We start from the raw sequence: 15,220 nt of genomic DNA on the forward strand, positions 1-15,220 counted from the left end.
GGCCGCGCCGAGCGCCCCGCTCGCGGGTGGGGGCGCGCCCCTCCGGCCTCCGCGGTCATCTCCGTCCTCTGCACCGAGCCTGGCCGCGCGCCCCTTGGCGCCCCCACCGCCCCGGGTCCCCGGCGGGCCGCAGCCATGAGCGAGATGTCCAGCTTTCTCCACATCGGGGACATCGTCTCCCTGTACGCCGAGGGCTCTGTCAATGGCTTCATCAGCACTTTGGGGTGAGTGAGCCGAGTTCGAGGGGGGCGCGGGCAGGGAGGGGGCGCCGTGGGCCCTGGTGCCACTTGCGTGCGTCCTGCCGCCGCCCCCGGACAGAGAACCTGGAAGTCCCCAGCTTCAAAGAGTGAGGTAGCGGCTCGTCTCCCTTCTTTTAGAGAAAGGAAGTTAAATGTTTGCCCAGGTAGAAGTCGGGGACCCTGCGGGAGTTGGTAGGAGGTGCCCGGTCCGCGAAGCCTCTACCCTCGCGCACTTGCCTTTCTTCCGACCCGGAGGAGAGGCCGAGACTTCCTCTGCAGGTGGTCCCGGAGCGGGGCAGGTGGGTGGCTGGGGCCTGGGTTGGGGGAAGGCATCCGGGCCTGGACGTGACTGGCTGTGGGGGTGGGGCGGAGCTGTGGGGGAAGGCAGGCTCAGCCCGGAGCCCGGAGTCCTCTAGTTACGGTCCGGTCCAGTCGCACCTTTGAAGGGTCTCACCTTTTCCTTCTAGCACTCTCCTGCCCTGCCCCCTTCAGTAGGAGTGCCTTCTCTAGCCCTCCTCTTCCAGGAGTCCCAGGTCCCGGCCGGCTGCCCCTCTCCCCGCCTCTCCCTGTCAATTTCCTGCGCGGCTCATCTGGCGCCCCTGGGTCCCCGGTCCCAGGATCTCCCGAGCACTTTACAAACATTAATTAATTCTGGCCGTCACCCCCCAGGGTCTGGATGGCAGGAAATCTATTCAAGTCCCCGGAGAGGGCTGGGCCTAAAGCAGGCGTAGGGCAGGAAAGGAATTAGGAAGAGCGAAGTGGTTTATCTTCAAAGCAGTAGTTGGGTGAGTCGCTGGGGGTTGGGGTAGAGTGATTTCTCCACCTCTCCAGCCAGGCTCCAGGGCAGGGCCTGCTGCCTTTGTCCCATTTTCAGTCTGGGGTCTTAAGTTGTCTCATCCTCCCTACCACACCCCCTCCTCATCAGGATACCAGCCAGCCACAAGGTGCCTCCTGTCTGGGGGCTTTGGAGGACAGCCCTGGAACCCTCAACCCAGGTCTGACTCTGGACCTGGCCTCACCCTGAGCCTGGGAAGTGGGAGTCACCTGGCTCCCTCCGTGTCTCCCAGGGTTGTTGGGAGTTTGGCTCTAATCCTGTTGGAAAGGGAATCCAACAGGCCTGTGGGGGTTGGCGGGCTGGCTCTGCCAGCAGGAGATTCTCACTGGGAATTCCAGCATACCTGCTCTCCTTATCTCAGCATCCTTTGTGACTGTCTCATTCCCTCTTCATTCAGATGTGGACTCCCCAGCCACAGGTCCTCCCCCACCACCAGATTTGACCAATCTTGCTCATTGCCCCAGAGGATGGGGGTGGAACCACATCTGGGCCAGCATCTGTGCCCGCCTCCCACAGAGCTCTGACGGGGTGGGGGTGGGTGTCCCGGCCGCTCTTCTGGCCAGGGCTGTGCTTGGGGCTAGCCTGCACATCAGAGGCACACAGTGAACTCTGGCAATGCTGAGGGAAGCTGGAGAGAGTGTGGGGGCTGTGGGGGAAATGGGGGCAGATGTGTCTGAACAGCACCCGGGCTTTTGCGAAATGATCGACTTCTCTGTTGCTTAGTGCCTGGGTCAGGGCTGAGCACAAAGTGGGTGGTTTTTAAGTCCCTGTGAGATCCGTCAGCATCAGAAGCATCCTCTTCTGCCCTCCACGCAGGCCTCATCCCCGCACAAGAGTCTGTCGCCTCCCAACATAGCTTCCTCCTGCCTTGGTCCTTCCTGCCCCTGGAAGCTGCTTCTTCCAGTCCATTTTGACCTTGGGGCAGGACCTGGTGACCTCTGATAGGGCTTCTTTCCGGGGTGCCTCTTCCCCATGCAAACACCTCCAACAGCTCCCAACTTTCCACCAATGGATGCCTACCTCCCGGCTTGGCCTTCTAGCACCCTAACTTAATTTTTTTTTCTAACTTTTCTATTTTTTTCCCCCTACCTCCCCTTTCACAGCCTTTGAAGTGCTAGGTGCATGGCGCTACTCTGATTCCCGGAACCTACCCCACACTCTTGGTCTCCTTACCTTTGCTCCTGTGTTGCCCCCGCCCTTCAGCCAGCCTCCACCTGGGTAAATCTGACCCACCCTCTAAGACCTAGTGCAAAGTGACCTCTTTTGAGAGATCCAGCTCCCTCTCCCAACCTAGCAGAATTAACCCTTCTTCCTCTGTGCTTTGCCCGGCTTTGCCCAGATTCCTCTCTGGGATTGTGCTGTTTCACGATTAGCTGGAGGTTTCTCTGTAGGGCCATCTAATGCTGGGCAATTTGCCAGGATTAACTGATTAATTACACCATGCATCCGCTCAGCATGTCCACAGCCCATGTACGGGGCATTGGGGACTCGGTGGCGACGGACGGAGCAGTGTGTCCCACCTTCTTGGAACTTAGAGCCAATGAGAGAATGATTTCTGAGCATTGCTAAGTCCTTGCCACTTAGGGTGGTCCGCAGTCCAGTAGCATCAGAATGGCCTAGACGCTTTCTAGAAATACAGGACCGCAGACCTCTGCCTGCCCCTCAGAATCTGGATGCTCGTCCCTGTGGGATTTGGTGCCTTAAAGTGTAAGCTGTTCTGCTCTAAGTCAAATTCTCTCTGCCCCATCCTCACCAGCATCTTTCTTTCTCTCTCTCTTTCTCTTTCTTTCTTTCTTTCTTTCTTTCTTTCTTTCTTTCTTTCTTTTAGATTTTATTTATTTGAGAGAGAGAGAGCACAAGCAGGGAGAGGGGCGGAGGGAGAGGGAGAAGCAGACTCCCTGATGCAGGGAAGCCTGATGCAGGGCTCGATCCCAGGACCCTGGAATCATGACCTGAGCCAAAGACAGACAGTTAACCGATGGAGCCACCCAGGCGCCCCCTCGCCAGAATCTTTCTGCCTTTCTCCTTAACTCTGGTCCCTTTTGGCCTTCACCCTGGCTCCTGGTGCCCATGCCTGTGAACCCTAGAGGCTGATTTGACTGAGTTCCCAGGCTAGCCCAATGCTTGATGTCCAAGTGGTACCCAGTAAGGACTGGATGAAATGAATTTGTTGAAAACAGGGGCGGCCTTGGTGGGCAGAGGGCTGGCCAGCTGGGAGATGGGAAAGGGGGGCATTGGTGGAGCAAGGAGTCTGGGGAAGGCTTCAGATTCTGGCCAGACTCTACGGGGCAAAGTGGAGGAGGCCAATTAGAGCTTCCTGAATAATTAGAGCTCTCGGGGAAGATTGTACATTAACTCTGGGTTGGGAGGGTGGGAGGGGTCTGGGCAGTAGATCCTGGAGCAGGTCGAGACCTCAGCAGGGAAGGGAAAGCAGGCCCACGCCTGTTCTTGGCAGGAGAGTGTGGCCAGGGCCACTGCCTCACACCTCACCCTGGATAGAAGGCAGCAGAGGCCAGGGCTGGAGCGACTGATCAGGGCCGGGGAAAGGTGGAGGATTTAATGTGGCTCCTGGCCAGTGGCTGTGGGGAACCGGCCCTGAGTGTGCAGGCTGGGCCCCTCAGAGTCTGGTATCTAGTTCTGTGAAGATCTCTCTTCAAGGCCACTGTCTCTGAGTGGCCAGAGGGGTGGACCCAGCCCACAGGGTATAAGTTGGGGAGTGTAGGTGACCTGGGTCTTGGGGCTGAGCTCCCAACATTTGTCAGAGTGCCTTGGAGCACCATCTGGGGGCTCTCAGGGCCTCTGGGCCTGTAATACCCAGGGCTGGGTGATCGCAGGGCATAGGGTCAGAAGGGGCCCCCTTTGGGGTTCCCCATCAGCCTTCCATCCTGACTCACTTCCCCAGGAGGGTGGGCACTGGAGGTCAGCACCCAAGACACACGGAAGTAAATGTGGAGGAAGCCTCAGGTCCCCAGGGTCAGGACTCAGTAGCCTCAGGGGCACAGCTCTCTCCTGCTTTGTCACTAACTCGCTGGGTGATTTTGGCAAGGCCCTGCCCTCTCCGACTATGTTTTGTCATCCCGGATGTCCTCTAGAAGTGCTCTGTTTGCACCTGACAATCCCCCTGGGATCGCTAAAAAAATTTCAGCCTCTGAGTCCCAGGTCTGACCAACTGTATCACCATTTCCAGGGCTGGAGTCTGAGGGTTGGGTTTTTTAAAAGCTCCCCAGTGATTTTACCTGGGGGGGGGAACCCCGATCTAAGGGCCCTCCTCAGCTGACAGGCTATGAGGAGGCCTACCTGTTGGATCCACCTGCCTTTTGGTCCAGAGAGCTCATCTCTTGGCCCTCATCAGACTTAAGTAAGTCATTCAACAGACACGAATTGAGCACCGACTTTGTGCCAGGCACTGTTCTAGTCACTGGGGAATCTGTAGTAACCAAGACACAGTTCCAACCCATTCTGGTCTGTAAGAGCCCTTTGAGCCTTAAGTCTCTGAGACACATATAATTCCAGGGGGGAGGGCACCGTCCCTCCCATGCAGCCTACATTTCTGGGGCAGATTTCAGACCTGCCCTTGGCTTTCATTTAATTGTGATTTCCCTGGAGATGCTGGAATTCCCCCTGTTCTGTGCCCCAAGGCAGGGTCTTGGCCTCAGCTAGGCTGATTCACACAACTCGTTTTTTGGAAATATATATTTTTGGGGGCACCTGGGTGGCTCAGTCGGTTGAGCGTCTGACTCTTCAGCTCGGCTCAGGTCTTGATCTCAGGATTGTGAGTTCAAGCCCCGTGTTGGGCTCCATGCTGGGCATGGAGCCTACTTAAAACACAAAAACAAAAAACACGCACTTAAAAAAAAATACATATTTTTGTTGTTGTTGTTGTTCAAAAATAATGTATGTTCCACGGAGGAAACTGGAAAAACTCAAATAAAAAATTATGTGTGATACTGCTGTGACTTCTATGAACATTCTGTATGTGGGTCTTCTAGCCTTTTGTTTTTTTTAGCCTTTTATCTACACCAATAAACATTTACAAAACGATGTCAAACTGCACATACGGCTTTGTATCTGGTCATTTGGGGGGTACGTTAGGCTGTATTTTCCTATGCCGACACGCCATTGTTTCGGCCGCATAGCATCCCATGGTATGATGTATCCTAATTTACTCAGGAGGCTCTAGGATTGGGCATTCAGGTTGCTTCTAAATTTCTGCATTATAAACAATCTGCACAGAACATCCTAGCCCGTACATGCCCGGATGCTTGTCCAGTTATCCTCTCAGGCTAACTTCCCAGACGTGGAGTTCTGAGGTCAAAGGGAAGGCCCATCTTTCCCTCGCAGGCTCTCACTCTGCTGGTTTCTCTGGTGGTGGATGTGCTGCCAAGGTGACCCTGCGTCCCAGGGGGCCTGACCCTGCTTGGCGTCCTAAGTTTGAGAGTGTTGTGCTAGGGGGATGTGGGGAGAAAGACCAGCCTCCGCCCTCGAAGTGGGGCGTGGTGGCTGTGATGGCGAGGGGGTGACACGCGTTGAGGAGCTGGGTGGGCGTTGCCTGAGGACACCAGCAGCCCCAGGCTTCCACCGTGGGACACCAGGGACCCGGGCTGCATCCGACTCCCGGGCCCTAAAGAATCTTGTTGTAGCCACTTCACACACTCTGCCCTGCCCTACATTCCTGACCCCACGTCCCCTCCCCGACTTGGCCCAGTGGGGCTGTGGGGTGGGTGGGGCAGTGGCTTGGGCTGGGGGTGGGGTGCCGTGCTGGATTTTTGGGTGGGGCCGCCCCAGCTTTCTGCTCTCAGTTTAGGGGGAGGTGTCTGGGTTTCTGTTGCCCCTGAGCCCATGCCTGGAGTCCCTGTGGTCTTGCCCAGACCTGCGGTCCATGCTTCCCCCACATGCGGAACTGGGGGGCTCCTCCCTGGCAGTGGGGGCGGTGAGAGAGGAGGGGAGGAGGGCAGAGCCCAGATCTCCAGTGAGTTCATCACAGGCCTCTGAGTGTGAGCTCTGAGCCGCCCTGTGTGTGTCACTTTGGTCATGTTGGCAGTGACACCCAGCGTTAGTACCTGGAGTCACGGTTCCCTGCGGTGGCGACTGCTGGTGTAGCGAGGCTGAAGGACTTGCCCGGGGTCACATAGCAGGGGCCCGCTGAGAGGGGCCTGCAGGGCCTTTCACATCAGGGACAGTGGGTGCAGAGATGAATCTAGGCCTTGACAACACAGCGAGCCCAGGGTGTGGGTGGGGACACTTGGGGAGACAGGCAAGAGGGACGCTGCAGGGCAGTAAAATGATCCCAGTGGTGGTGTGTAAACGTAGGTATTTTTGGGGCTGGCAGGTGGGCCAGGCTAGAAGAGGCAGTGAACGTAAATCTCAGCCCCGGGGGTGCGGCGGGGCAGTGGGGGGGCGGGAAGGCAGGTGCAGGTGCTGGGCCAGACACCTGTGTGTATTTGGTTCGCAAATCCCTCCCTTCCCTCAGCCAGCCAGCTAGCACCCCCTTCCTCCGGCCTGCAGGAGTGCTGTCCTCTCCAGGCTGTGAGCTGAGAAATGGCTGACAGGGGTGATCTAGGTCAGGAAAGGAGGACTGAAGTCTGTGTCTCAGAGCTGCCGCTGCTGGCAACAGGTAGACTTCACTCAGTTTTTACGGTCAGGGGCTCTGCCTTCACCTGTCGCTTTGGCCCCTCACCACCAGCCTAAGGCATACGTATAATTCAAGAGAAGTAGAAAGAACTGTTTAGAACACCCATATGCCCACTACTTTGACTTAATAATTGCCCACATTTTGCCATATGTGATGCATCTATATTTTTGCTGAAGTGTTTTATGGTAAATTACATAATTGCATGTTTTCACCTCTAAATACTTCATTACACAGCAGTAAGGAATAAGGATATGTTCCTGTGCAACCACAGTACTGTCATCACACTCTTTAATAACTTCTAATAGCCCCCGATGCCCTGTCTGCGCTCAGATGTGCCCCATTGTCCTCAGTCTTTATTTGTTTTTTGTTTTTTAAAGATTTTATTTATTTATTTGACAGAGAGAGAAAGAGAGCACAAGCAGGGGGAACGGGAGGCAGAGGGAGAGGGAGAGGGGGAAGCAGGATCCCCGCTGAGCAAGGAGCCCGACGTGGGGCTCGAACCCAGGACCCTGGGATCATGACCTGAGCCGAAGGCAGATGCTTCACCAACTGAGCCACCCAGGCACCCGTCTCAGTCTGTCTTTGACCACTGGTTTAATTTGGGGTCCACTCAAGGTCCCCATGTTACATTTGATTCTCCAGCCCTCACCTCTTTCTTTCCCACCATGATACTGAGTTCCTGACAAGACAGGGCTCGTTATGCTATAGACTGTCTCACTTTCTGGATTTGTTGGCGCTGTTTTTGCTGCTGTTTCCCGGAGAGCTCTAAGGCAGTCTGGAGCTGGGCGGGCTGGGCCTCAGGGCCTGTTCTGCTGAGTCTCGAGGCCTCAGTTACTCTGTCTTGCCTTACCGGCGGAGTCCGGTTCCGGGTTATGGAGAGCAGGAGAAAGGCCTGGGCAGGCCATTGGATGAGGCCACCTGGATGGTCCCTGCTTGCACCTTCTCTGTCCCTTCTCAGCTTTCCCTCTTGTCTCTCTAGCTCCCTGTCCCTCTTCTTAGCCTAACAGGTGCATCTTCCCGTGTAACCAGCCGCACTGCTGAGACCCCAGCACTTGCAAGGGCCCACCAATCCTGAGAGCCAAAAACCCAGGCCTGTGGGCAGAGGCAGCGCCCTGAAGGCTGGCACATTAGCCAGGGATCTTTATTTCTATTGGGCCAAAAATTCATTCATTTTTGCCACCTCCGTGCCTCACTGGAGAGATTCTCGGGGTTCTCTGAGTATGTGGCTTACTGTCCTGTTTAGACATAAGCTCTTTGAAGAAAAAACCTACCTGCCTGCCCCTTGGTCCACAGAGTCTATCTCTTAGCCTTCATCAAACTTCATGAAGTCATTCAACAAACATTTATTGATTCATGTTCTTTTAAATTCCATATACTGGTCACTCTGGTGGCAAATGGTGGATCTTTGGTACAGAAAGATATGCAGAGGTTAAGTAAATGGATGTGTTTGCACGGATGCAGAAATGCATTTCTTTTCTCTAATGAGCCAGGGATCCCAGCCAGTGAACCAGGGTTCCTGTCCCAACATCCCTCCCCACCCCCAGCGAGTGGGTGTGACTTTGGGTATTTGGAGAAAGGGACTCCAACGCCCGCATCCACCACCAGCCAATCCCAGTATTCTAACAGTGCCCACATTGGGAGTGGCTGTCCTTGGGTCTGGCCTGGATTTGTGGGGTGGTGGCCAGTGTCCTGGGCTGGGAGTCAGAGATCTGGGGTCTGGAACTGGCTGTTCTTTAACTTGTGTGACCTGAGCTGGTCGGTTTCTCCTCCATGCCTCAGTTTCCCAGCTAGCTTGGGGAGGGGCTGTCTTGTGCCCCTCAGGCATCTCCCAGTCTATGATTCCCTGTCCTGTGGCTGATTTGATGGTGGGTGCAGGCCCCACTTCTAGCTCCCTTCTTCCTCTTCCTTATCTAATCTTTCCAAACAGCATTGACCCGCCCCACTGCCTTTTCTGTCTTTCCCACTTGGATCTCAAAGTCCAGCCAGGGCAGAATGGGGCCACCCAGGTCCCTGGACGTGTCTGCCTTCCTCTTTTCCCTCCAACCAGTGTCTTGGGGTGCAGACGCCATGGGCATTTCAGGGACAGCACCCTCCTCCACAACTTGGTAGAGCAGAATTGTCAACCATCTCCTCTTCAAAGGGTCCAGGGCAGCCCTGCCCACAGACCTCCTGCTACACCCCTCCCCACTTATCCTCATCCCACTGCCCACATTGCTGATGCCCTGTTCGGCCCTGCATAGTCCAGGCTCAAACTGGCTTTGTGCCTCCCAGCAGATGGAAGACTCCTAGCAGAGACTGTCCTCACAGAGTGTCCTCTGGGCTGGCCCTGGAGTGGGGAGATGCAGGGGTCTAGGACATGGCTTCTGTCCTCAGGGCACTCAGCATGGTGGCTATGAGCTTCCTGACCCCACCCAGCACAGAATGGCTTCCCTGTAAGGTTTTTTTGAATGGATGGAGACCTAGCTTGTGCATGTGCCATCAACTGACCAGCTCTGTGGGCTGAGGGGGGGGCGGGGCGGCATCTAATTTTATTCAGTGAACCTCACACTGAACTTAGTAAAACTAGAATTAGGTATTGGATGTAAAAACAGCTTATAAATTAAAACATGTTTGGCACTTTGGAAAGTTGGTTTTTCTACTGTGGTCCTGGCTGGGGTTCCACCTGCTTTTAGACGAGGGGCGATGTCTGTGATGGGGTCAGGCAGGGAACTCTGTAGGAGCCTAAGCACGGCCTTGAAGATAGCAGGACTTGGCAGTACTCGGACAGGGATGCTGGTGTGCAAACGCCTGGAGGTGAGATGATGAGATCAGGGCGCTGGCAGAGGGTGGGCGTCGGCCCTTCCTGGGACCTTGGGAGGAGACGGAGGCTCTCAGGAAGGGTGGGAGGGGTCCGGGTGGAGTGAAGCGATGCGGCCACTTTCCCCCAGCAGAGCTCGTCTCTGGTTACAGCGCCAGGTGCGCACCCGAAGCCAGGCACCTGTGACCCGTGTCCTGCTAGTTTAATAAACACAGATGCCCCCCCCCCCGTGAGGGANCGGGACCGGGCGGCTGAGAGCGCACTGTGGACCCCGGGTCCTCGTGCTCTCGGGGGTCCTGCGCTCGGCGGCCACCGCCCGGCCGCTGCCACCACCCGGGCTGCCCCCTGAGACGCCCCCTCCATCAGGACTTAACCTGTCTTGGATCCCAGCCCTCGGGCCTCCTTTTGGCCTCAGGTCTCGGGGCAGCCCATCCGATAAGAGCTTCACTTATCCGTTAATGGTTTCTCGCGGCACCCCTCCCGCCCCTCTTGTCGGTAGGTAGCACCTTCATGGGTTGTCTCAGTAAGAATGAGTACACACAGAGGAATGGAAGGCGGCTTTCGCGGGGGCGCTTGGGGACATTTGGGACTCTAAACATCCTGCCGATGGCTTCTTTGCTTACAGGCTAGGTGGGGAGCTGCCTTAAGCACCAGATGGGAGATAAAAGGATGAGTAGGGCAAGGTGCCACTCCTCCGACGTTCCTGGGAGGGTGTACGGAATGTAGCCCAGCGTTTCTAGGCGATGTTGATTCTGCTAGTCCAGGGCCCACACTTGGAGGACAGAAGGTGTGGAATGTTAGAGCCAGGAGGAACCTCTGAAAGGCCCATCTACTGACCTTGTTTCCCTGATACCTTCGGGGAACACCCCTGCCTCTTTTCTCCTCCCACCTGGCTTGCTTCTTTGCTCTGGTCCCTCCTACAGACGGTTCCTGTCCCCTCTCAGCTGCAGGTTGAGGATGATGTTTTCCTTCCCAACCTTATTTGAAGTTCTCCTGGAGGCCATGTGCCTCCCTTTCCCTATGTGGTTTCAGCTCACACTCCCAAAGTATGTCCTGCTTGGTACACCATGGGGCACTGGGGAGGGGCTGAGTTGGAGACATCAGGGCTTCAGAAGCTGTGCCAGAGTGGGAGGGGACAGATGGACATCCGCATAATGACCAGGCAGATTTGTGCCAGGGGGATTAGGAAAAGCACGCCAGGCATCCGAATTTGCGTGTGTTTTTCCTGCACGTGTGGCCCAGACAAGGAGTTCCCAGGGGAGCTGTGGTGGGGTCAGGGTGAGGATGGGTTTTTCCTCAGACAAAGTCTCTGAGGAGGTGGCCTCCCTAAGGCCTTGAGCGCTGGACAAGATAGGGGCTGTTGGGGGCTACCCCAGCCTGCCCTCAGCCACACTGACTTCCATGATGCCCTATAGCTGTCCAGCACCCCCAGCAGTGCCGGGTCCCAGGCCCTGGCCGGTGCTTCCTCCCTTCCCCCATCAAAACACAGCCATCCCGGTGTCCCCTCCCTTCAGGGCTTTGCTAAGAGACAAGCAGCTAATCTGATTCACTAATGTCTTACAGGAAATTCTATGAATTATTCAAGGCTCTGTACAGCTCCTGGCTCTTCTTTCACACCTTCTCTGAGTGGCTAAGTTCTGACCTGTTCCTTCCCTGAATTTGGACAAAATCCATAGTTGGTACCATCAGCTGGCACTAATACATATTCTTTATATCATTAACTCTTCTGAGTGTATGACTTGTCTTTCCAATGAGATTTTGAACTCCCCGAGGCGGGGACCTTACCTTTTGCTTCTCATATCCTTTCCGAGGAGGCCAGTAAAATGAATTTGTTCACTCACTGTGTATTGCATGTGTGCGTGCTCTGTGCCAGGGATACTGCAGGAAGCCAAACAGACACATCCCTGTCCTCATGGCCCTTCCATTCCAGGTGGGGGGGTTGTAACCAAAATAGACAAACTGTAAAATATACAGCAGGCCAGGTGGTAAGAAGTACAGTGGGAACAGTGAGGCAGGGAGGATGGTAAGGAGTGTGAGAAGGAGCAGTTCCAAGTTTTAAGAAGGATAGGGAGGGAGGGTGTTCAGGGAAATGGGTCATTTGAAGGGAGATCTGAAGGAGGTGAGGGAGGGAGCCCGGAGGGTGTCGAGGGGCAGACGAAAGAACCAGTTCCAAGTCTCCTGGAAGGTTTCAGGAGCCTGGAGGAGGGCTGTGGGCTGGAGTGGAGTGGGCAAGGGGCAAGGGGAGGAGATGAGGTCAGAGAGGTGAGGGCTGGACCGTGTGGGTTCCAGCTCTTGTGAATTCTTGGCTTTTACGCAGAGATGTGTAGTTCTGGAGGGTTCTGAGCAGAGGACTGCCCTGACTTGACTCACCTTTTAAAGTAAAGGTGTGTGTGCTGTGTGGGGAACAGGTCTTAGGGAGAGGAGGGGGACATCAGGAGATCGATGAGGAGGCAGTTACTCACATCCAGGTGACAGCTGGTGGTGGCAGAGATGAGAAGCGGTCAGATTCTGCACATATCGTGAAGATAGAGCCCACAGGGTTTCCTCGCAGATGGGGTGTGAGAGGTGAGTGGAAGAGGAGCCAAAGATCAGTCCAAGTTCTCAGCCCAAGCAAGGAGAAGAATGGAGTTGCCATCAGTTGAGATGGGGAGGACTTTAGGAGGAGTGCATTTAGGTGGCCGACCAGGAGCTCCGTTTCGAACCTGCCGAGTCTGAGATGTCTATGGACATCCACGTGGAGGTGTTAGAACTCCGATCTGGAGTTTGCGGGGGAGGTGGATATGGGAGTCACTGGTGAGTGTCTCAGTGGTCCTTTGAACCCATGAGTGTGGCCGAGATGCCAAAGGGTGTGCGAGCAGATGGAAGAGGGAAGAGGGCCGAGCACTGAGCCGGTGCTGGGGTCCAGGGAAAGGGAAGGAGACCAAGGGGGGTCCTCAGAGAGCAAGCTGCCTCTCCCCTCCCTGTCATTGCGAGGTCCTGCACAGCATCTGCTCTGACGCTGCTCGGCCTGGCTTCAAAACCCAGCCCTTCTGTTTGCTGGCTGTGTGTCCCTGGCCAGATGGTTTACCTCTCTGTACTCAGGCTTCTCTGCCTGCCAAATGGAAATAATAACAAAATAGATTTAGAAAATTAAATAACAATATATGAAAACATTAGACACAAAATCCCGCTTGCTTTCATTTTTCTTATGGATCACATTGAGTAAAGTGCTGGTGATGCAAAAGGGAAAAACAGCGGCCTGTCCTCAAAGAACCCATAGTGTAGATATGGCAACTAGTGGCAGTAGGAAGAGACAGGGCAGCAGGACAGGCCAGGACCGGGTGCTGCAGGAGCGCAGAGGAAGGAGGCCCAGTGGGAGGGAGGGCACTGGCCAAGGAAGGCTTCACAGACTAGAGAGAAGGGCTGAGGGCAGAAGAATAAATGAGGTCTGCTAGGCATGGGTCTTGGTGGGAAGCCGGGGAGGCTGGGCACGAAGGGCATCGCAGACTGCCACTGCAGGGGTGGGGACCTCTGTCGCGCTGAGAGCTCTGGGGACCTTGGGATCAACTGGGGGTTTAGCATGGTTGGAGCGGGAAGTTGTGAGGCTAACTAGGGAGTGGGTAGAGGTCAGACCACAAAAGGCCTTGTTAGTCAACCCAAGGAGGGGAGGAGGAGAAGGAGGTTTTGGAATCAGCTCTGTGACTTTAGGCAAATTATCTCACCTTCAAACTCAGTTTCCTCCTCTGTAAAATGGTGTTAATGACTAGCCCCTGTGGGAAGTTGGTGAGAATGCAGACAGAACAGCTGTGAAGTGCTGAGATAGACTTGGCCTCTGAAATGGGGGGGTCATCATCACTGTATCCTAGAGGCTGGGATGGCATTGAAGACTTAAAAGCAGGGATGGGTGGATGGATGGATGGATGGATGGATGGATGGATGGATGGATGGATTGATGGAGAGACAGATGCATGGATGGATGGATTGGTGGGTGGATGGGTAGATGGATAGATGAGTGGGTGGGTGGATGGGTGGATGGGTGGGTGGCTGGGTGGCTGGACGGGTGGGTGGGTGGCTGGCTGGCTGGATGTCCTCCAGAGATTCAGGATTAATTCCAGTTATGGCTTAAGAGGGGGGATTTTGGGCCCTAAGGGTAGGCCAAACAGGAGGGTATGGAATGGGGCCTGACCGAGGTTGAGAAGGTGCAAGGTTCATTGTCCTGTCTTTGAGACCAAAGGATGGTCCCCCTCGTTTGGTGTTTCATAAGCTTCTCCCATCTGTCCGTCTCTAGTCTCTCTGTGCCTCTGCACCCTTCTTATTTTTTCTATTTATCTTTTCTGTTCTGCTCTCTCTATCTCTCCCTTCCACCCTCTCTGAGTCTCTCTGACTTCGTCTCTGTCTCTCTTACTCCTCTTCCCTTTCCTTCCTCCATTGCCCACTGCCCTTTCAGGTCTGGGTAGCAGGGTCTCAGGGCTTTCGTGAGAGTTATATCCGCAGTGTGTGGCAGCCCAGACTGGAGGCGGACCCCCTCATGGGACATCTCTAGCTCCATCTGGCAGAGGGCGGGGGTTAGGGGTGGGCCAGGTGTGTCTCTGTGCTTTCCCTGGGGCTCCCCCATCCCTTTTAACAGTGGTGCCAGGAAAGGGAAAGACTTGATGGGTTGGGGGGGGTTTGACAATGATGGAGAGGGGTTTTTTGGAGGCCTCTCTGATGCCCTGAATCCCCTGCCCCGAGGGAGGGATGCCCGGGTAGATGGTCCCTTCTCTCCCACTGACTGGGCTATCTTGTCCCCCAGGTTGGTGGATGACCGCTGTGTGGTGGAGCCCGCGGCGGGGGACCTGGACAACCCCCCTAAGAAGTTCCGAGGTAAGACCCCCATCCCCAGCCTTCCTCCCAGGCTGCTGGGTCCTGGCCCTGGACAGAACTCATTCGACCCCATCCAGCACCCACAGGCCGGGTTAGACAAGGCGCTGCCCTGCTGCCCCCACACTGTGGAACCCCCTTCGGCTTGCGCTGCCATCTTGGCACAGATGGCCTCTGCTTTCATTTCCTGGGGGCCGCACCCCACTTCTCAGGGGCACACCCACTTCTGGCTGGGAGCTCTTCTCCCCCCAGCTCCCCACCAGCCACGAGGCCTTCTTTGTTTGCATGGCCTTTGTCTGCATGACAGGGCATTTTCTGAGGGAGCAGGGGAGGGAAAGAGAATTTCCTCAAGCTTTAGGAGGCGTGGGGTGAGAGCCCTTCCGTGTGCTTCCGTCTCTTCATCTGCGTGGTGAGGGGATTGGAACCCATGATCTCCGGGTCCCTTCTCCTGGCCCCCCCGTGTGCCCCAGCCCCGGGCCGTGTGGATGACTCCGGCCCTAGGGGAGCTTGTGGAGCCCCGACCTGGCTCTGCTGAGTGACCTTGGGCAAGGGCCTTCGCTCGTGAGGCTGGGTGTCCTCCGTGGTCAGTGGGCTCCTCAGCTCCGCCCCACAGGCCCAAGGGCGCTGAGGGAATTAAATGCTCTCCTGCTGTCACGTGCCCAGCCAGGGTAAGGTGTTATTGCTGTGATTACCTGCCAGGCCGAGACAGACAATCAGACAGATCGTGGGTGTGGTGGGCAGGGTGGGAGCAGGCAGGAACACGCCGGGCTCCTGCCACCTCGTCTGCCCACGTGGCTGCCTCTCCAGGGAGAGATTAGCTGGGATTGTCCTCGGGAGGGATGCTGGGAGGGATGCTGGGAGGGAAGCGGGGTTTAAGA

At 55.8% G+C, this 15,220-nt stretch overlaps 1 protein-coding gene across 1 annotated transcript in view; it reads left to right on the plus strand.

Annotated features, from left to right (window-relative positions):
• The first annotated feature begins 6 nt into the window (after nucleotides 1-6).
• Nucleotides 7-15,220, plus strand: part of ITPR3 (inositol 1,4,5-trisphosphate receptor type 3) — a 75,384-nt gene continuing 60,170 nt past the window's right edge. The window contains exons 1-2 of the mRNA XM_034660564.1: nucleotides 7-224; nucleotides 14,275-14,345. Of these exons, the coding sequence (XP_034516455.1) occupies nucleotides 136-224; nucleotides 14,275-14,345 (160 nt within the window). The 5' untranslated portion in view covers nucleotides 7-135. The remainder of the gene's footprint in view (nucleotides 225-14,274; nucleotides 14,346-15,220) is intronic.

Source organism: Ailuropoda melanoleuca, chromosome 5, assembly GCF_002007445.2.
Source record: "Ailuropoda melanoleuca isolate Jingjing chromosome 5, ASM200744v2, whole genome shotgun sequence".
Lineage (NCBI taxonomy): Eukaryota > Metazoa > Chordata > Mammalia > Carnivora > Ursidae > Ailuropoda > Ailuropoda melanoleuca.